We start from the raw sequence: 22,116 nt of genomic DNA on the forward strand, positions 1-22,116 counted from the left end.
GCCATGCTGACTCAGTCCTATCTTATCACGCACTTCCAAGTACTCTGCAATCTCATCTTTAATAATGGATCCTAAAATCTTACCAATGACCAAAGTCAGGCTGACCAGCCTATAATTTCCCATCTTCTCCCTCCCTACCTCCCTTCTTAAATAGTGGTGTTACGTTAGCTACATTCCCTACTCCAGTGATTCTTGAATGATCACAGCCTATGCCTCCACAATTTCCTCAGCTATTTCTTTTAGAACCCTGGGGTGTAGTCCATCCAGTCCGGGTGATTTATCCACCTTCAGACCTTTCAGTTTCCCCAGAACTTTCTCCTTAGTGATGGCCACCACACTCACCTGTGCCCCCTGATTCTCCTGGCGCTCTGGCATCCCACTGGTGTCTTCCACCGTGAAGACTGATGCAAAGTGACTGTTCAGTTCCTCTGTCATTTCTTTGTTTCCTATTATTACTTTTCCAGCCTCATTTTCCAGTGGTTCAATGTCTATTTTTTGTCTCTCTCTTACCTTTTATATGTTTAAAAAAAGGCTTCCTATCTTCTTTCATACTACTAGCTAGCTTATACTCATATTTCATGTTCTCCCCCGTTATTGCTTTTTTAGTTGTCCTCTGCTCACTTTAAAAGTCTTTTCACTTGCCACTTTGCGTGCTTTTTCTTTTGCTTTTATGCTATCCTTGACTTCCCTCGACAGCCATGGATGCCTCATCCTCCCCTTAGCATGTTTCCTCCACCTTGGGATGAGTTTCCGTTGTTCCTCCCGAATAATCCCCAAAAACTCCTGCCATTGCTGTTCCACTGTCTTCTGTGCTAGGTTCTCTTTCTAATCAACTGTGGCCAGCTCCTCCCTCATGTCTTTGTAGTTATCTCTATTTAATTGTAGTGCTGTTACATCTGATTCCAGCTTCTCCCTCTCAAACTGCAGGATAAATTCTAACATATTGTGGTCACTGCTCCCTAAAGATTCCTTCATCTTAAGTTCCCTGATCAAGTCTGCCTCATTACACATCACTAAATCCAGAATTGCCTGTTCCTGTTCCCTGGTAGGCTCTGTGACAAGCAGTTCCAAAAAAACCATCTCTTAAACATTCCACAAATTCCTTTTCTTGGGATCCACTACCTACCTGATTTTCCCAGTCCACCTGCATATTGAATTTCCCCATGGTTTTTGTAATAGTGCCTTTTCAATCTCCGGATTTATTTTCTGACCCACATCCTGACTGTCTTTTTTTCAACATCTGCAAACACTGAATTGATGATTTTTAATCTCCTATCCTCTAAATGTCATCTCTTGCATTTCTTATACCAAGGTCTCAAACAATCTTACTTTAGGTGAAAATAAAAGGATTGTTTTGTGTATGATCATCTCCCGCTTTCTTTTATAGATCGGGATTACCTTTGGTACCTTTAATTACATTGTGACGTAAATCAATTCATGTGGTTTTTTTTTAAAAGTTAGCAGTGTGGAATGTGAAATCTTCTCAGCCAACTGTGCCAACAACCTTGTTTAGAAACTGTTGGGAATTTATTTTCTGGTTCCTGAACTCTTTACCTATGCCCATCATTATGAAGCCCATTTTTAATTTGTTACTGTCCTGTATATTTCCCTCTTGAGTGGGATCTTGATCAATTGGGCCAGTGGGCTGACGAATGGCAGATGGAATTTAATTTGGACAAATGAGAGGTAATGCATTTTGGTAGATTGAACCAGGGCAGGACTTACTCAGTTAATGGTAGGGCGTGGGGGAGAGTTACAGAACAGAGATCTAAGGGTTCGTGTTCATAGCTCCTTGAAAGTGGAGTCACAGTTGGACAGAGTGGTGAAGAAGGCATTTGGCATGCTTGGTTTCATCGGTCAAAATATTGAATACAGGAGTTGGGACTTTTTGTTGAAGTTGTACAAGTCATTAGTAGGGCCACACTTGGAATACTGTGAGCAATTCTGGTCACCTTATTATAGAAAGGATATTATTAAACTAGAAAGAGTGTAGAAAAGATTTATTAGGATGCTACCAGGTCTTGATGGATTGAATTATAAGGAGAGGCTGAATAGACTGGGACTTTTTTCTCTGGAGCATAGGAGGCTGAGGGGTGATCTTATAGAGGTCTGTAAAATAATGAGGGGTATAGACAAGGTAGATAGTCATATCTTTTCCCAAAGATAGGGGAGTCTAAAATTAGAGGGCATAGGTTTAAGGTGAGAGAGGGGAGAGACAAAAGTGTCCAGAGGGGCAGTTTTTTCACACAGAGGGCAGTGAGTGTCTGCAACAAGCTGTCAGAGGCAGGTGCAATTTTATCTTTTAAAAGCATTTAGATAGTTACATGGGTACGATGGGTATAGAGGGATATGGGCCAAATGTGGGCTATTGGGATTAGTTTAGGGGTTTTAAAAACAAGGGCGGCATGGACGTTGGGTTGCAGGGCTTGTTTCCATGCTGTACAACCTCTATGACTCTACTGCTAGGGGGCCTGTATATAACTTCCATCAGGGTCTTTTAACCTTTGTGATTCCTCAACTCTACCCATAGGTATGTCTTCTGATTTTGTACTGTTTCTTGCTATCAGTTTAACTTCATTCCATACTAACAATGCAATCCCTTCCCTTTTGCCCATCTGCCTGTCCTTTCGATAGGACACATATCCTTAGATATTTAGATCCCACCGCTGATCTCCTTGCAGCCATGTTTCTGTGATGCCCACAACATTGTACTGGCCAATTTCAATGTGCGCAACAAACTCATTTACCTTGTTCAGTATATTGCGCGCATTTAGGTACAACACTCTCAGTCCTGCATTGACCACCTCTCTTCTCATTACTTGATGCCTTTTTTGCTCTGCCTGAATTAGATTCCTGCTATACTCTGTTCTATTACATGGTCTTGAAATTTTACTAACTTCTCCTGAGCCCTCAGCTCTACAGCCCTAATTATACGATTTGCCAGGACTCTGGTCCCAGCGTGATTCAGCTGAAGTCTGTCCCATCGGAACAGGTTCTGTCTTCCCCAATACTGGTGCCAATGCCTCATGAATTCGAACCCATTCCTCCCACACTAATCTTTGAGCCACATGTTTACCTCCTTAATCTTATTGGTCTGTGCCAATTAGCTTGTGGCTCAGATAGTAATCCAGAGATTATTACCTTTTTTGTTCTGCTTTTTAATTTTTCTCCTAGCTGTTCATACTCCCTTAGCAGAAGCTTTGTTCCTGTTCTACCAATGTCATTGATATCTACATGGACCACGACAACTGGATCTTTACCCTCCCACTCCAAGTTTCTCTGCAGCCCAAATGAGATATCCTGAACCCAGGCACCAGGCAGGCGACACAACCTTCAGGATTCTCGATCTTAGTCACTGAGAACAGTGTCGGTGCCCCTAACTATACTATCCCCATTTATGACTATATTTCCTTTTTCTTCCCCGGACTTGAATGGCTCCCTGTCCCATTGTGCTATGGTCAGTTTGCCTATCCTCCCTGCAATTCCCGTTTCCTCCCACATGGAGCAAGAATCTCAAATCTGTCGAAGTTCAGGGACTGAGGCTCCTGCAACCCCACCTCCTGGATCCCTGTACCTGCCTCACTCACAGCCACATCCTCCTGTCCTGACCACTGGCTGAATTCAAGATATTTGATCTAAGGGGTGTGACTGCCTCCTGGAATGCAGTGTCCAGGTATCTCTCCCCCTCCCTGATGTATCGCAGCATCTGCAGCTCAGAATCCAGCTCATCCACTCTGAGCCAGAGTTCCACAAGCAACCAACACTTCCTACAGATGTGCTCACTGGGAACCACAATGGGGTCCAGCACTTCCCACATCATGCACGAACAACACATCACCTTGATCCTCCATCTCTATTTAATTAGTTTTTAATTTGGGCTTTAACTTTTTTTATTTAAACTTTATTATATATCTCCTTATTACCGCAGTCTCAACGCAATTTCTAACCAGTAGTTTAAGTGGATTTTCAAATTTAGCACAGCTCCCTGTTAGCCAATCAAATCACAGCCTTCCTATGATGTCACTTCTAAGTTTTTTTTAGTCCAAACTCTGTCAGTTTCATATGCCACGATCACTTCCATCTAGAAGGGTAAAGGCAGCAGATAATGGGAACATCACCACTTGCAAGTTCTCCTCCAAGCCACTTATCATCCTGACTTGGAAATATATCATCGTTCCTTCGCAGTCACGATCCTGGAATTTCCCCCCAATGCATTGTGGGTCAATCCACAGCATGTGGACTGCAGCGATTCAAGAAGGCAGCTCAGCACCAGCTTGCGCATCCCAAGTTGCCCTTGGCAATAAATGCTGGCCAGCCAGCAAAGCTCATGTCTCTCAAATGGATGAAGAAAATTAAGCATCTTGGCAGAACTGGCTGTTAAGGAAAACAGAATTGGAGCAGTAATATTAGGCAGCTGAATCCCAGGAATAGCTAAAGAACAGTTCATTGGTCCTTCAGATATCACTTAACAGATTTCTGAAAAAGAAAATGAAATTAGCGATGAATCTGAACATATACCGGTCGTAGGAAATTAGTTGTGGAATCATTTAACTCTGCAGTGTTAGTTCATGTTTTCATTTCAGCATATGTGGAACAGATTGGTTGAACTATTATCTTGATTCGCTAATTAGTGAGGATTGACACAATGTTAAGGAATATAAAAGTACTACTTTATGTTTGGTGATGACAAAATACATTGAGGTCACTAAAGTGAGTTGGCTTTCCACGTTAGATATTTGAAGTAAGAAGCCATTTTATCAGTACAGGTGTCGTCTGCAGTGAGATACCAATGCTGTGACTTAAACCTACTAAAAAGACACAAATTAGCCTTGACTTGAGCGTGATAAAGCAATTTGTTTTGGAAAAATCCTATGACCCAGCCACAGCTTAAACTTGTTTTTTAGATGAGTTTTAATGGCATTCGGTGATGAGAATCAGAAACAAAAAAAACTTATAAAATTATATGGATGATTTGCTCACCTTGTCAATAATTAAAAATCCTAATAACAGTTGCAGAAGTCGTTGATTAGCATATGTCCTAATAGAGAGTATATTACTGAGAGGAGTGAATTCTGTAAAAAGTATTGGAGAATGCACTGTCTCCTATTTTGAGGCTTCTGTTGGATGTGACTTTCACAAAGTAGTTCCCATGGATCTAAAGGTATGGGATAAAGAAAGACATAATTGCATTCTATATTTTGTAGACCTGGTGACCAGTTTCAGTTGTCCAATTGTAATGCTTAATTGAAAGAAAATCATAGACAAAGTCATAAAGAAGTAAGTAGGGGAGATCATAGGACACCAGCAAAGTTTCTGCCCGATGAAGGGGAATGTACCACTGAAGAATCCATTGACGTGTGAAAACACGAACATTGTGGTCGTAAATCCCATAACTGAAAGCCCTTTCAGCAATGGATTTTACAAAAGCAATCGTGCTGTTTTTGATGAAATGCTGCAGAAAATTTCAATGATCACACTAAGCTGACAGCCATCCTGGCATGGACAGTTCGTGCAAAATATTCACTCCAGATGCTTTGAACAAATAGTTCTTTCAGTTATTTTTTGGATGAAGTCCCAAATGGCATTTTGTACTATGCAATAGTTCATTTGTTCCAGCAGATGCTGCAATTACTTCCACTTTTTCTGTGCATTTGAATGCTTTATGTATGAGAAGTTGGTCTTTCATCAAGGTCAATGTTTTGGAGAAGCTCTGGAGAGCACTTGGGCATTGTAGAAGACTACCTGAGACCAAATTTAATTCATAAGATTTGGTGTATTATAAAATGGAGTGTCAGAAAGAATGGAAAGGCCATGGTATGGTAATTAGTTATGACTGTAAGACAGTACAGATCAGACACGGTAATCAAACTGTTCAAATTTGTTCTTCATGGTTAATTACAAAATCTAGGACTGAACAGCTGATGAAAGTAAACAAGGCACCTTGTGCCTCAAATGTTTACGTTTGTGAAGTCATGAAATAAAGAATTTGGCAGATCAGTAGCTATACTGTCCAAAGGCAATTACCCAGTATGAGTACTTGGGTTACATTTATTCCAGAAAAATAAAGTGAATGGAAGGATGTGACAACTGTGGGATGCACAGGAAAAGTGACTGGCAAGTTTAAAATTTGGTCAAATGCTGGCCAAGAATTAAAGTCATGGCATGGCAAAATGGTGTGTAAAAGTAGAAAGCAAGCTCAGAACAAGCACTGATTTCTGTTTGTAGAAGTGATGTTTACATCAGTAAATGAGCACATACTAGAGAAGAGCCTCTAATGATGCAAGACTGAGATCTTCCAGTAGTAGTCCCAACAGATACAAAAGTGGAAATAGAGAATGTAGCTTGAATAGATTAAATAAAGAAATAAGAGCCATAGGACAGTCTGCAAGAAGCAGAACTCCTCATAACAGAAGTTTTGGTGGCAGTGGATAAATTAATAATCGAGGTGAAACAAAGAGTTGGATTGTTGGAGAGAATTTTGAATTTGAGATACTAGATAAGAATTAACCAGCTATTGGATTCTTATGGCATAGAAATAAAGCTAACACTATATATTTAAAACTTATCGCTATTTTGAAAAAAAAAATTCCTTGAACAAATAAAATTTACAAGACACTTGGTCACAAGATTGGGCCTTGATCTGGGAGCTAGTAATTATTTTAGAAACGTAGAAAAACTACAGCACAATACAGGCCCTTTGGCCCACAAAGTTCTGCCAAACATGTCCCTACCTTAAGAGATTACTAGGCTTACCTATAACCCTCTATCTTACTAAGTACCATGTAGTTATCTAAACATCTCTTAAAAGACCCTATCGAATCCGCCTCCTCCACCGTTGCCAGCAGCCCATTCTACACACCCACTGGTCTCTGAGTGAAAAACTTACCCCGACATCTTCTCTGTACCTACTCCCCAGCACCCTAAACCTGTGTCCTCTTGTGGCAACCATTTCAGCCCTGGGAAAAAGCCTCTGACTATCCACTCGATCAATACCTCTCAACATCTTATACACCTCTGTTATGTCACCCCTCATTCTTCGTCTCTCCAACGAGAAAAGGCCGAGCTCTCTCAACCTATCCTCATAAGGCATGCTCCCCAATCCAGGCAACATCCTTGTAAATCTCCTCTGCACCCTTTTTTGGCTTCCACGTCCTTCCTGTAATGAGGCAACCAGAACTGAACGCAGTACTCCAAGTCTGACCAGGGTCCTATATAGCTGCAACATTATCTCTCGACTCCTAAATTCAGTTCCTCAATTGATGAAGGCCAGTACACCTTACACCTTCTTAACCACAGCTTCAACCTGTGCAGCTGCTCTGAGTGTCCTATGAACTCAGACCTTCTGATCTTCCACACTGCCAAGAGTCCTATTAATATTATATTCTGCCATCCAATTTGACCTGCCAAAATGAACCACTTCACACTTATCTGAGTTGAACTCCATCTGCCACTTCACTGCCCAGTCTTGCATCCTGTCAATGTCTTGCTGCAACTTCTGACATCCCTCTACACTATCCACAACACCTCCAACCTTTGTGTCATCAGCAAACTTACCAACCCACCCTCCACTTCCTCATCCAGGTTATTTATAAAAATCACAGAGTAAGGGTCCCAGAACAGATCCCTGGGGCTCTCCACTGGTGACCAACCTCCATACAGAATATGAGCCATCTATAACTACTCTTTGCCTTCTGTGAGCAAGCCAGTTCTGGATCCACAAACCAATTTCCCCTTGGATCCCATGCCCCTTACTTTCTCAGTAAGCCTTGCATGGGGCACCTTATCAAATGCCTTGCTGAAGTCCATATATACTACATCTACAGCTCTTCCTTCATCAATGTGTTTAGTCACATCTTCAAAAAATTCAATCTGGCTCGTAAGGCAGGATCTGCCTTTGACAAAGCCATGCTGACTATTCTTAATCATATTATACCTCTTCAAATGTTCACAAATCCTGCCTTTCAGGATCTTTTCCATCAACTTACCAACCACTGAGGTTAGACTCACTGGTCTATAATTTCCAGGGCTATCTCTACTCCCTTTCTTAAATAAAGAAACAACATCCGCAATCCTCTGGAACCTCTCTGGTCTTCATTAATGATGCAAAGATCATTGCCAGAGGCTCAGCAATCTCCTCTCTCGCCTCCCACAGTAGCCTGGGGTACATCCCATCCGGTCCTGGCGACTTATCTAACTTAATGCTTTTCAAAAGCTCCAACACATCCTCTTTCTTAATATCTACATGCTGAAGCTTTTCAGTCGGTTGCAAGTCTGTACTACAACCACCGAGATCCTTTTCCATAGTGAATACTGAAGTAAAGTATTCATTAAGTACCTCTGCTATTTCTTCCAGTTCCATACAAACGTACCCACCGTCACACTTGTTAGGTCTTATTCTTTCACGTCTTATCCTCTTACTTGTAGAATGCCTTGGGGTTTTCCTTAATCCTGCCTGCCAAAGCCTTCTCATGACCCCTTTTGGCTCTCCTAATTTCCTTCTTAAGATCCTTCCTATTAGCTGTATACTCTTCTAGTTTTCTCAGTTTCTAGAATGTCACTTCTTGTTAGGGTGCTACTAACAGATTGATAGCACACCTGGGACTGTTAAGATCAATTTTAAATCTTTAGGTGACACAAAGAACATAAAATTAGTCACTCCTGAGGTGCTTCACATGCTAATTTTCCAGATGGATAGAGTGTAGTTGCTTTTATATTGAGCCAAATCTTCTGATCTCTGGATCATCAGAGATTAGCAGTATGAGCTTTGTGCTTTGGCACCCTATGGAAGTTCTTATCCATGGACTGCAGTGGAAATTAAGATTCCAATGAGCAATTCCCTGCTTCCTGAGACCTTTCACAAATGCTTCTCCTCTGTCCAGATTAAAACTCAATGTGATACCCTTCCGGGCCCAACTACGCATCAGGCCTGTCTACTCCCAATCCAACTCTCCACCATCCCCCTTGAATCTTATATGGTCAGAGTGTCATTATAGCACAAAAGGAAGCCATTTGGCTCATTGAATCCATGCAGTTGTCAGTTGAACAATCCAGTTACTCCCGTTCCTTGCTTTGTCTCTGTACCTGAAATGTTTATTTGCCTCGTGCATATCCAATTTATTTTTTAAATTATTGGTCATTAGCAAGATAATTGGATTCAAAATTGGCTCTGGTAGGAAGCTGAGGGTGATGGTTGTTTCTCAGACTGGAGGCCTGTGACTAGTGGTGTGCCTCAGAGATCAGTGTTGGGACCTTGTTATTTGTTGTTTGTAGAAATGATTTGGATGTGAACGTACAAGGCATGGTTAGTAAGTTTGCAGATAATACAACATCAGGAGATATTGTTGACAGTGAAGAAGGTTATTAAAAATTACAGAAGGATCTTGGTCAATAAGGGAAGTGGGCCGAGGATTGGCAAATGGATTTCAATACAGGTAAGTGTGAGGTGTTACATTTTGGAAAGACAAACTAGGGTAAGACTTGTACAGTGAATGGTAAGGCCTTGCGAGTGTTGAGCAACAGAGGAACCTAGGAGTACAAGTATATAGTTCATTGAAAGTGGTGTCACAGGTAGATAGGTTGGTGAAGAAGGCATTTAGCACACTGGCTTCATCAGTCAGGGCAAGTGTAGGAGTCATGTCATTATATTACAGTTGTATAAGTTGTTGGTGAGGCCACACTTGGGAGTATTGTGTACAGTTTTGGCCACCCTGCTATAGAAAAAACATTGATAAACTGGAAAGAGTGCAGAGAATATTCATGAGGATGTTGCCAGGACTAGTGGGCCTGAGTTATAGGGAGAGGGTGGCCAGGTTAGGACTTTATTCCTTGGAGCATTGGAGAATGACAAGTGATTTTACTGAGGTTGATAAAATCATGAGGGGCATAGTTAGGATAAACGCATATAGTCTTTTTTCCAAGGAAGGGGAATTAAAAATGAAAGGGGAAAAGTTTAAAACGGATCAGAGGGGCAACTTCTTCACACACAGGGTGATGCGCATATGGAATGAGCTGCCAGAGAAAGTGGTCGAACAGGTTCAATAGCATTGAACATTTAAAAAGAACATAAGAAATAGGAGCAGGAGTAGGCCATCTAGCCCTTTGAGCCTGCCCCGCCATTCAATAAGATCATGGCTGATCTGTCGTGGCTCAGTTCCACATTCCCGAAAAGCATTTGGATAAGTACATGGATGGGAAAAGATTAGAAGGATATGAGCCAAACGCAGGCAGTTGGGACTAGCTGGGAGGGCACTTGGTTAGCATGGACTGGTTGGACCTAAAGGCCTGTTTCCGGCTGTATTCCTCTATTTCTACTCCCTGTCAGTAGTGATTCCAGGGGGTGTGATGTAGATAACTGTTCACTGTGGGATAATGTACTTTACAAAAAATGTGAACAAGAAAAGGTTGCAGATTGAACTTGCTGACTTGAAATAAATGTTGGAGGAAAATGAAATCTCAGATTAATTGTGTGGATGTAAGTTACCTATTTTACAAAAATCAATTTATATGCAAAAAAATTTTAGTTGTTTCAAGGAGTGGCAATTGATAATGTAATGTTTTATACAGAGTTATTTTTCCTTTGATATTGTTCTGTGTGGATACTGATCAGATTGCAGCAGGCAGCATCACTTGCCTCTTTGGTGGCAGACCTAATCCACTCAGTGTCAATTGTTCGGGATGCTGTGGAATTATAAATTGGTTATAACACAGAGAAGAGGCTATTCAGTTTATCATGTCTGTGACTGCTCTCTGTAAAACAGCTCTGCTCTCTCCCTTGTCTTTTGCACAACCCTGCACATCTTTTCTGTTCAGATTTTCCAATTCTGCTTTGGAAGCCATGAGTCATTTGGTTTTAAAAAGCCTGCACATTGTGTAACAAGCTGTCTATCTCTGAAACAGAATTTATCAGAGTTAATATTTGCACTGTGATTCCAGTGACAAGTCATGCACAACTGCATACATAAGAACATAAGAAATAGGAGCAGGAGTAGGCCATCTAGCCCTTCGAGCCTGCCCCGCCATTCAATAAGATCATGGCTGATCTGTCGTGGCTCAGTTCCACTTTCCCGCCCTCTCCCCATAACCCTTAATCCCCTCTCTTATCAAGAACCCATCAACCCGCTTCTTAAAAATATTTAGCGAGGCAGCCTCCACCACTTCAACGGGCAGAGAATTCCAGAGATTCACCACCCTTTGAGTGAAGAAGTTCCTCCTCAACTCCGTTCTAAACCGCCTCCCCTTTATCTTGAGGCTGTGCCCCCTAGTCCTACTGTCTTTTTTGAGCGGGAAGAGTCTCTCCACCTCTACCCTATCCATCCCATTCATCTTATACGTCTCAATGAGATCTCCCCTCATTCTTCTAAACTCTAACGAGTACAAGCCTAGTTTATTCAACCTCTCCTCATAGCTCAATCCCCTCAACTCCGGTATCAGCCTAGTAAACCTCCTCTGCACTCCCTCCAGGGCCAAAATATCCTTGCGCAGGTGCGGCGCCCAAAACTGCACACAGTTAGTGCACTTAAGCAGTTAGAGTAACGCTGTCCACAAAGTCGCTGTTTCGAAATAATTTAGTACTTGCTTCTGGTGACAAGCACAATAGATGAGGAACTTTTACTTTGGAGACTTATTAAGGGGAGCTGTCCCAGATGTGGAGTTTGTGACCTCAGTCCTAAGGTTGACCTTGGCGTTATCCAATCAGGGTATTGTAGGAACAGTCCTCATATGCTGAAAAAATAAGCTGCCTGATATTCTCAGTAAAAGTGGACGTAAGTGAATTCCCAAACAAACTTGTGCTCAAAGCTGCAGGGGCATTATGACATTACCAAAACAATTGGGACAAAGTCTCTGAAAAATCTCAGTGGGAATGGACAAATCAAAATCAGAAAAGATTGTAAAGAATAATTCTTCTGTCTCAGCAGTATCAATAATGCAATCTCATCACTTTTTAGAAAAATGTTTTAATGTAAGTCTTGTTTCATTAATTTAATTATCTCATTGACTGTTTTACAGGTTTGGTTACCTCATTGTCTGAGAGCTGGTATAACTTCCTATTAGAAGTTCAAAATCGACTGAATAAAGTTATCAAGAGTGTGGGCAAGATTGAACATTCATTATATCCTTTTCATGAGTTCAAATGATTGGATTAGTTTGATGGTTTTATTAAAGAGGTAAAGAATGCAAGCCAAGCTCCTCCCCATTCTTTCCCAGAATCTGGTGTTCAGCAGGTCTAGGGTCTGAGTTCATTCTAGGGACAATCTTCAACCATGGAAATCAATGGACTGCATTAAAATACCACTTTTTAAAATCCCCCACCCCCAGTTGTCCTGTTCTTGCCATATGCGGTCATGGACTGCTTCATTATCTGATCAAATAAATTATCTGATTCAATAAAACTGAACTCTGCAATCACCAGCAAACACCCCCATTTCTGATATGATAAAAGGTAGCTAAAAGGAAAGATGAAAGGGATGAAGCAACTGGAAATGCTTGGGCCTGAATAATTCTTGCAGTGATATCATGGGGCCAAAATGACTCATCACCAACAGCCTCAGCAGTTTTCCTTGTGTTAATCAGCCTGTGAAAGATTTTTCTGCTGATTCCCTTTGACTACAACTGTACCAGGGATCCTTCATGCCACATTTCGTCAAATGCTGTCAAGTATAATCATTCTTACCTCACCTCTGGAATTTAGCTCTTCTAAGAACATAAGAAATAGGAGCAGGAGTAGGCCATCTAGCCCTTCGAGCCTGCCCCACCATTCAATAAGATCACGGCTGATCTGAAGTGGCTCAGTTCCACTTTCCCGCCTTCTCCCCATAACCCTTAATCCCCTTGCCTATCAAAAACCTATCTACCCGCGTCTTAAATATATTTAGTGAGGCAGCCTCCACCACTTCAACGGGCAGAGAATTCCAGAGATTCACCACCCTTTGAGTGAAGAAGTTCCTCCTCAACTCCGTTCTAAACTGCCCCCCCCCCCCAATCTTGAGGCTGTGCCCTCTAGTCCTACTGTCCTTTCTGAGCAGGAAGAGCCTCTCCACCTCTATCCTGTCCATCCCATTCATCATCTTGTATGCCTCAATGAGATCTCCCCTCATCCTTCTAAACTCTAATGAGTACAAGCCTAGTTTATTCAGCCTCTCCTCATAGCTCAACCCCCTCAACTCTGGTATCAGCCTAGTGAACCTCCTCTGCACTCCCTCCAAGGCCAAAATATACTTGCGTAAGTGCGGCGACCAAAGCTGCACACAGTACTCCAGCTGCGGCCTCACCGGTGCCCTGTACAGTAGCAGCAAGACCTCCCTACTTTTATATTCAATCCCCCTCGCTATGAAGGCCAGCATCCCATTTGCCTTCCTGACCACCTGCAGGCTGGGTTTTTGCGACTCATGCACAAGGACCCTGAGGTCCCTCTGCACCGTAGCGTGCTGCAGTTTTTCACCATGTAAGAAGTAGTCCTTCCTACCATTATTCCTACCAAAGTGGACAACTTCACACTTGCCAACATTAAATTCCATTTGCCAGTTCCTTGCCCATTCGCCCAGCCTATCTAGACCCCTCTGCGTTTATCTACGTTTAGACCAAGGACATGAGTTCTGGAGCTAAGTGGTCCTTGTGAATCCTGAACTGAGCATTAGTGAACGGGTTAATGGGGAGTATGTGTTGCTGGGTAATAGTGTCCACAATACTTTCCACACCTATTGATGATCAAGAAGAGATTGGATTGTATTTCTATAATGTGGAAATGCTGACATTGGACTTGGGGTAAGCACAGTAAGAAGTCTCACAATACCAGGTTAAAGTCCAACAGGTTTATTTGGTAGCACAAGCCACTAACTTTTGGAGTGCTGCCCCTTCATCAGTTGAGTGGGAGCTCTGTTCATAAACGGCACATAAAGACACAAACTCAATTTACAAAATAATGGTGGGAATGTGAGTCTTTACAGGTAATCAAGTCTTAAAGGTACAGACAGTGTGAGTGGAGAGAGGGTTAAGCACAGGTTAAAGAGAGAGACTTATATAGTCTCCAGCTGGGACCGTTAGTGAGATTTTGCAAGCTCAGGCAAGTTGTGGGGGTTACAGATAGTGTAACATGAACCCAAGATCCACTTGAGGCCATCCTCATGTATGTGTAACTTAGTTATCAGTCTCTGCTCAGCGACTCTACGTTGTCATGTGTCATGAATTGTTTGTACATTGAGCTTGTGTCTTTATATGCCCTGCTTGTGAATAGAACTCCCACTCACCTGATGAAAGGTCACCACTCCGAAAGCTAGTGGCATGTGCTAACAAATAAACCTGTTGGACTTCAACGTGGTGTTGTGGGACTTCTTATTGGATTTCTATATACAGGACATGCTTGAGTAACTTTCTAGTTTGTTAGATGACAGTTACCATAGTAACCAACCAATAAAGAGACCTGACTTGGGGAGGTAAAAACTTAACCTTGTCAAAGAATTTTTTCAGTCAGTGCAGAGTAGGGGAGTAATTTATAAAAATGTACCTTAAATATTTCTTAAAAGTCATTAAGCATAGATACAACCTTATCATCTGTATGGTCAAAGCCTTAACTAGAAAGCCTTATTTGGAAAGTCCATTAACCACAAATTTACAGTGCTTTTAGTGTTTTTATAACTGTATTTTCACTCTGGTCTTTTTTTTAAACTTTTATAGTCAGAATTGGAGAATAAATTCCGCATTATGTCCAAAACAAAAACACAATGAACAAGGAATGTTATAGTGATGTCGGACTGTGAACTCTGCATAAAATATTAATTGCCTTTGCAATTGTTCTGTGATGTTTATAAAATAATCTACAGCATCATGGTTCTAGCACTTTCACTGCTCTTAGTTCAGAATCTCTGTGAAATAGTGCACCAAGGAGTGTTGGGATTGAGGGATATGGTGACATGAGATGGATGGGATTTGTATGTAAAGCTGCTCGAATATGGACCATCTTTGCTGTTTCGTGCTGATAAATTGCTGTTCAAAAGAATTCTTCCATGACTACTCTTTACCTGGAGATCGTTTCACTCTGAGCGAAAAACTGAACCTGCTGCAGGATTTATAGATGGAGACCTTATTGAGAGTTTCTTGGATCTGAGCCGGCCTAAAATGCAGGAGGTGGCTGCAGGCCTACAGGTAATGTGTGACTGTGTAACTAATTAATCAAGATACCTTTTCAGATGATGTGAATTATTAAAAACTGTTTAGTGCATTGATTATTTATTTTTCAATTGGCCAAAAATGTCACTTCATCATATGCTTTAGACCCATCATAGCTCTGCACGGAAAGCCAATCTCCAAATATAACATTCTTAAGAATCCAGTCTTTAGATGTATTTGTTTGTAATGTGGAATTTTCCACACATGTACAAAGAAAGATCACTATTAAAAATAGAAAATGCCGGAAATACTCAGCAGATCGGGGAGCATCCGTACAGAAGACAGATTGATGTGAAAAATAGTTTGTCTCCACAGATGCTGTCTGACCTGTTCAGCATTTCCAACATTTACCATTGTTGTTTTTTGATTTCCAGCATTTGCAGTATTTTACTTTTGAGACATTGTTACTACATTTAACTTTTTCCAAATATAATAGGATTATTCTACAACATATGAACATGCAAATGGTGTTACATGGGATAAACTAGGTGCTTCTTTTCCACTTCATAGCACAAACACAACAGCAACATACAAAAGCATGAAAGGTCATAGTCATCGGACTTGCTTGTTTCATACCAAGTTCTGAGGAATAGCACGTTCATTTTATCCACCTCCAGAAGACTGTTTATCTTTCCATTTCCTAGAATAGCAATATTATTAATTGAAGCAGATTCATATTGGAAACTGCCTATATAAACTTATTACACTAAACACCTTCACTAGCACTAGAACGTGTTGCAGTGATTCCACCTTCCCCCATATCCTTTGATCCCCAAGCGCTATATCTAACTCCTTCATGAAAACAAGCAATGTTTTGACTCCAACTTCTTTCAGTAGTAGCGAATTTTACAGGCTTACCATCATCTGGGTGAAGAAATTTCTCCTCTCAATCCAGAAAGGTTTACCACTTAGACTATGATCCCCTGCTTCTGAACACCTGGAAACAACTTTCCTGCATACACACGTCTAATCCTGTTATAATTTTATAGGTCTTTATGAGATCCTTTCCCCCTCTTTTGAAGCCCAACTTCTGAAACCCAAGAGAAAAGAAGGTGGTATGGAATTTGGGGAGAGAGACTCTTGAGGTTTTTGAGCAAATTGACATAGGGAAGGACAAGGTACTGGAGGTGTTGGCAGGCTTAAAAGTGGATAAGTCTCCAGGTCTGGATTAATTGTGCCCCCCGGCTATTTTGGGAGACAAAGGAGGAGATTGCAGGGGCTTTGACCCAAATTTTAATTTCTCTCTAGCCACAGGGTAGGTACCAGATGACTGGAGAACAGGTAATGACATTCTGCTATTTAAGAAGGGTTGTAGAGATAAAGCAGGGAACTGCAGACTAGTGAGTCTCATGTCAGTGGTAGGGAAACTATTGGAGAAGCTTCTGAAGGACAGCATCCGTCTGCACTTGGAGAGGCAAAGCTTGATCAGGCATAGTCAAGCATGGCTTTGTCAGAGGGACAAATTTGATTGAATTTTTTGAGGTGGTGATCAGTTGTGTAGGTAACGGTAGTGCAGTTGATGTAGTTTATATGGATTTCAGCAAAGTCTTTGACAAAGTCCCACATGGAGATTTGTAAAGAAGGTAAATGCATGGAATACAGATTAATTGATAAAGTCGATTTAAAATTGGCTCAGTTGTAAGAGGCCAGGTGATGACAGATGGTTGCTTTAGTGACTGGAAGCCAGTGTCCAGTAGCGTACTACAGGGATCTCTGTTGGGTCCCCTATTGTCCAGTGGTGTATCACAGGGATCTGTGTTGGGTCCCCTATTATTCGTCATTTATATAAATGACATAGATGACTGGGGAGGGGGGTAGGATTAGTAAGTTTGTGGATGACACAAAGATTGACTAATAGTGAGGCTGATATGTTGGGCTGCAAGAAGATGTAACGGATTGGTCAAATGAGCAGATAAATGGCAGATGGAATTTAAGCTGGAAAAGGTATACACTTTGGAAGGAATAATTTGACAAGGAAGTATTCAGTGAATGGTATGACACTAAGAAGTTCTGTGGAACAAAGGGACATTGGCATGTTTGTCCATAGATCTTTGAAGACAGAAAGGCTTTTAGTGGGGTGGTGAAAAAGGCATAAGGGACATTTTTTTTCCTTTATGAATCGAGGCATAGATTACAAAAATGGGAAAGCCAAGTTGGTGTTGTATAGAAGTGTGGTGCGGCCACAGCTAGAGTACCATGTGCTACTCTGGTCACCTCATTATAGGAAAGATGTGAGTGCACTGGAGAAGTTCCAGAGGAGATTTGCCAGGAAGAAGAGAGGTTAGGTAGGCTTGGGCTGTTTACGTTGGAGCAGAGAAGACTGAGGCGCAACCTGATTGACATGTACAAGGTCATGAGGGCCTGGACAGAGTGGGTAAGGAGAAGCTGTTCCCCTTAGTTGAAGGATCAGTCACAAAGCAACATAGGCTCAAGGTGAGGGGCAGGAGGTTTAGGGCAGATGTGAGGAAAAACATTTTTACCCAGAGGTCGGTGACGGTCTGGAATGTGCTGCTTGGGAAGGTGGTAGAGGTGGGTTGCCTCACATCCTTTAAACAGGAATTGGATGAGCAATTGCCACGTCATAACATTCAAGGTAATGGGCCAAGTGCTGATAAATGGGATTAGGTGGGAGTTCAGGTGTTTCTCATGTGTCAGTGCAGACTGAAAGGGCCTCTTCTGCACTATATGATGAATATAATCCTAACCACCTCAGTCTCTTCTCATTTGTCAGTCTCACCATCCCAGGAATCAATCTGGCACACTTCCACTGCATTCTCTCAATAGCAAGAACATCCTTACACAGATAAGGGGCCCATAACTGCAGACAGTATTCCAAGTGTGGCCTCACCAAGGCCCTATATAATTGGAGCAAGACATCCCGGTTGTGTACTCAAATCCACTTGCTATGAAGCCCAGCATACCATTTGTCATCTTTACTGCCTGCTGCACCTAAGTGCTTACCTTCAGCAACTGGTAAATGAGGACACTCAGGGTCGCATTCTCCTCTGTCAATCTATAGCCATTCAGATAATCTGTCTTCCTATTTTTGCTACCAAAATGGAAAACCACATTTATCCACATTATACTGCATTTGCCATGCGTTTGCCCATTCACTCAGCTTGTCCAATCGCACTGAATCATCTTTGCAGCTCACAGTTCACCCACCTAGCTTGTATCAGTTGCAAATTTGGAGATATTAGATTTAGTTCCCTCATCTAAATTATTAACATATATTGTGAATAGCTGTGTCCTAGCACCGATCCCTGCACTATCCCACTGCCTGCCATTCCTACTCTTTGTTTCCTGTCTGCCAACCAGTTTTCCATCAATCTCAGTACACTACCCCCATTCTTATGTGCTTTCATTTTACGTGCTAATCTCTTATGGGACGTTGTCGAAAGCCTTGAGAAAGTCCAAATAAACCAAATCCAGTGTCTTCCCTTTATCATCTCTACCAATTACATATTCAAAGAATTCCAGTAGATTTATCAAGCGTGATTTCCCTTTTGAAAACCCATGCTGACTCTGCCTAATTCTACAATAAAGGCAAAATACTGCGGATGCTGGAATCTGAAACAAAAACATAAAATGCTGGAAAATCCCAGCAGCTCTGACAGCATCTGTGGAGAGAATAGAGTCAACGGTTCGAGTCTGAATGACCCTTTCTCAGATAAAGGGGAACCTGTAGATTTGTACTTAGATTTCAAAAAAGATATTTGATAAGGTGTTAACATCAAAAATCACTACACAAAATAAGATCTCATGGTGTAGAGGTAACATATTGGCATGGATAAAAATTGGTTAGCTAACGGAAGCAGAATATAGGGTAATAAATGGGTAATTTTTGAGTTGGCAGGAAGTAACCAGTGGAGTGCCACAGGAATCTACTTATCTGTCTACAATCTATGTCAATGATTTGGATTAAGGGATCTAATGTATGGTTGTTAAATTTGCTGCTGACATAAAAATAGGAAAATAAGTCATGTAAAGGACAAAATAAGTTTGCAAAGTAATATATATATTATCTATCAATCTAAATGAGTGAGCAAAGATTTGGCAGATGGAGTCTAAATGAGGGAAATGTGAATTTGTTAATTGGCAGAAAGAACTGCAGCATTTTATTTAAATGGAAAGAGATTACAGAACTCTTTCCATTTAAATACAAAAGGACCTATCTGGTTGTCCTGGTACATGAATCACAAAAGCAACTGATTAGGAAGGTAAATAGAGTGTTGTTACTTATTGAAAAGGGAATGGAATAAAAAAGGAGGGAGGTTTTGCTATGATTATACTGGGTGAGACTACATCTGGAGTACTGAATAGTTTTTGTCTCCTTATCAGAAGCAGTTCTGAGAAAATCCACAGGACTGATACCTGGGATAAAGGGGTTGTTTTATGAGGAAAGGCTGGACAGGATGGGCTTGAATCTGTTGGAATTTTGAAGAATGAGAGCTGATCCTACTGAAATATACAAGATCCTGCAGGGATTTGACAGGGTGGATGCTGAAAGAATGTTTTCTACTTATGGGAGAGACTAGAATTAGGGGGCACAGTTTAAAAATCAGGGATTTCCCACTTAAGACAGATATTTTTCTTCCAAATATTAAACTTCGGAATTTTCTTCCCCACGATCAGTGGATGCAGAGTCACTGAGTATTTTTAAAAATATTTTTATTAAATTCTTTTAAGGCTGATTTGTATTCTTGACTTACAAAGGGTGTTGAAGGGGATAGACAAGGACATGGAGTTCAGGCTACAGTCAGATCAGCCATAATCTTATCAAATGGCAGAGTAGGCTCGAGAGGCCAAATGGCCTACTCCTGCTCCTAATGCATATGTTTGTATGCACCCAAGCAGAAATCCTTGCCCAGCCAGATACTTAGCTAATTCATTCTTGAAGGACCTTCTCCAAGGTGGCACACCTGCTGTTGCTGAGGATCAGCTCTGATTGTTTAAGATCTTTTGCTGATTAGGAGTTTGAGTGTTGAACCAGTGGGCAAATCCTTTGCTGTGTAATTGGCACTTTTTTTCTTGACACTTACATGATTGATTTCATTTTCAGATTGATGACGGAAGTGGGATGAAGAGAGAAGCAACTGTAGATGACCTGATAAAAATTGTTGAAGAGTTGACCAGAATACATTAGCTTGAACGCGGGCTGTGTTGTCAGTAAATCAGTGGTATTGCTGGTATTATCAGAGGGTTGCAGTGAATCCTTTATAAACAATAAGAACAGCTACAGAGCAACCATGAAATGAACGAATAATGCTTGGGACGCAAAGCCTCTTCACTCATAGCTGCGTTTCATCACTCTGTTCTGAGCTGCTGAGTTAGGAAACCTTTGTTCATGTGGAAGGCAATTTCAGGGCAGGCTGACAAAAATGACATTTTCCCTAGTGTCTGACATTAGACAAGGCCAAAAATTAAATGTAAAATTACCAACAGAAGTTATTAATTCTCCAGCTATTGTATTTAGCGGGATGAATGTAATTCTCTATAGTTTTTGGAGCGATGGAATAGGCAAAAGTGATAATAATGTGGGACTATTGGGATTCAAGTTGAGGGCTGCTCAATTTTAATCCTTAGCTAAGTGCTCAGTGCAAATAAATTTATGTATTAAGAGTCTGCTGTGCTCCCAGTGATTGTTCTTTGAAACTTTGTGATGAAAAGTGTAAAGATAGTTTCTGCAAAGAGAGCAGTAAGTGTTACAATTTTGCCTACTAGAACTAAGACATTGAGGTTAGCACACTAACTCAACTGGGGCTTAAATTTGAATGCAGTTCACATTGAAGATTTTTCTCTTTCTTGGCTGTAAGTTTCATGCTATAATTGAATATGAGCAAGACTGAAGCCAGTCTTTTATGCTGTTCTTGTTGAACTGTGGATAGTTTAATGCTGAAACCTTGTGGTCACCAAGCTGAATAGTCTCATTGATGTGGGAAATTTAAAAAATCCAATGCAGTTGGAGGCAATTCTCTGAAATTAAGATTAGTAAGGCACATTATTAGGACAGTGTAGAAGTACCATTACTTTTAACTTGTGCTGTACTTGACCAAGGAATATTTGTTGTTGACATTGAATGCTTAAAATAGAAAATAGTTCAGTTCTTGTGCATTAACCAACAACATAATAGGTTAAAAATAAAGTACATTAATAAAAAATGTACAGTAACATGCAGCACTCTAATTGAATATAGCTGGAATGTGTGCCCAGGACTCATGAATTGGCATGTCACTTTTTGGTGATGTGATACTGTAAAATGAGCCTGGGATAGTTGTTCAGAAAAAAATTATTAGCATCCTGGGGTTCTTGAGCACCTTCTATTTGTGATTTATCTGTAACCGAACACCAGCGTCAAAAGTATGTTGTAAAGAACAGCATTGAGTGTTATAACTGTAACTTAGTATGCCTTAAAATGACAGCATAATTACAGGCCTCAAAATAAATAGCAAAACTTGGCAAATTTGCACTGTAGAATTGAGCATACTACCTTTCTTCCTGTTGTGCCCCCCCCCCCCCCCCCCCCCCCCCCAAAATCCTGGCACACTTGGATTTGGACATGAGTGTTGGTACAAAATCTCCGGTGAGTGTCTGAAAACAGTTTTGGTCAATTATATAAATAAAAAAAAATTCCATTAGCTGCCTAATGGGTTTTTCTTATGCACTGTAGTAATGCTAATGGGAGAACTTGCATTTCATTGATGCTAATCGATTTTGAGCTGTGCTGTGGGAATTAGTTTACTGTAGTTTAACTTCAGAATTTGGATTTAGGCAGTTGACCGTATATTGTCCATCTTGCATGTATATCCTTTACATTCAGAAAGACAAAACTTGATACTAAAAATTCTGAAATGCAAATAATAAAAATGCTACAGATACACAACAGATTTGTCAACATCTTGAAGAACAAAAGTTGACGAATAGATCAAGTGGAATTCTGTTAGGCCCTAATTT

At 41.0% G+C, this 22,116-nt stretch overlaps 1 protein-coding gene across 1 annotated transcript in view; it reads left to right on the plus strand.

Moving 5' to 3' along the window:
• Positions 1–21,688, plus strand: part of ddb1 (damage-specific DNA binding protein 1) — an 88,366-nt gene extending 66,678 nt beyond the window's left edge. Inside the window, exons 25-27 of the mRNA XM_080190378.1 lie at positions 12,007–12,109; positions 15,015–15,138; positions 20,225–21,688. Of these exons, the coding sequence (XP_080046504.1) occupies positions 12,007–12,109; positions 15,015–15,138; positions 20,225–20,308 (311 nt within the window). The 3' untranslated portion in view covers positions 20,309–21,688. The remainder of the gene's footprint in view (positions 1–12,006; positions 12,110–15,014; positions 15,139–20,224) is intronic.
• Positions 21,689–22,116: the final 428 nt, after the last annotated feature.

The sequence above is a fragment of the Carcharhinus amblyrhynchos genome, chromosome 6 (assembly GCF_965287045.1).
Source record: "Carcharhinus amblyrhynchos chromosome 6, sCarAmb.v2.hapA, whole genome shotgun sequence".
Lineage (NCBI taxonomy): Eukaryota > Metazoa > Chordata > Chondrichthyes > Carcharhiniformes > Carcharhinidae > Carcharhinus > Carcharhinus amblyrhynchos.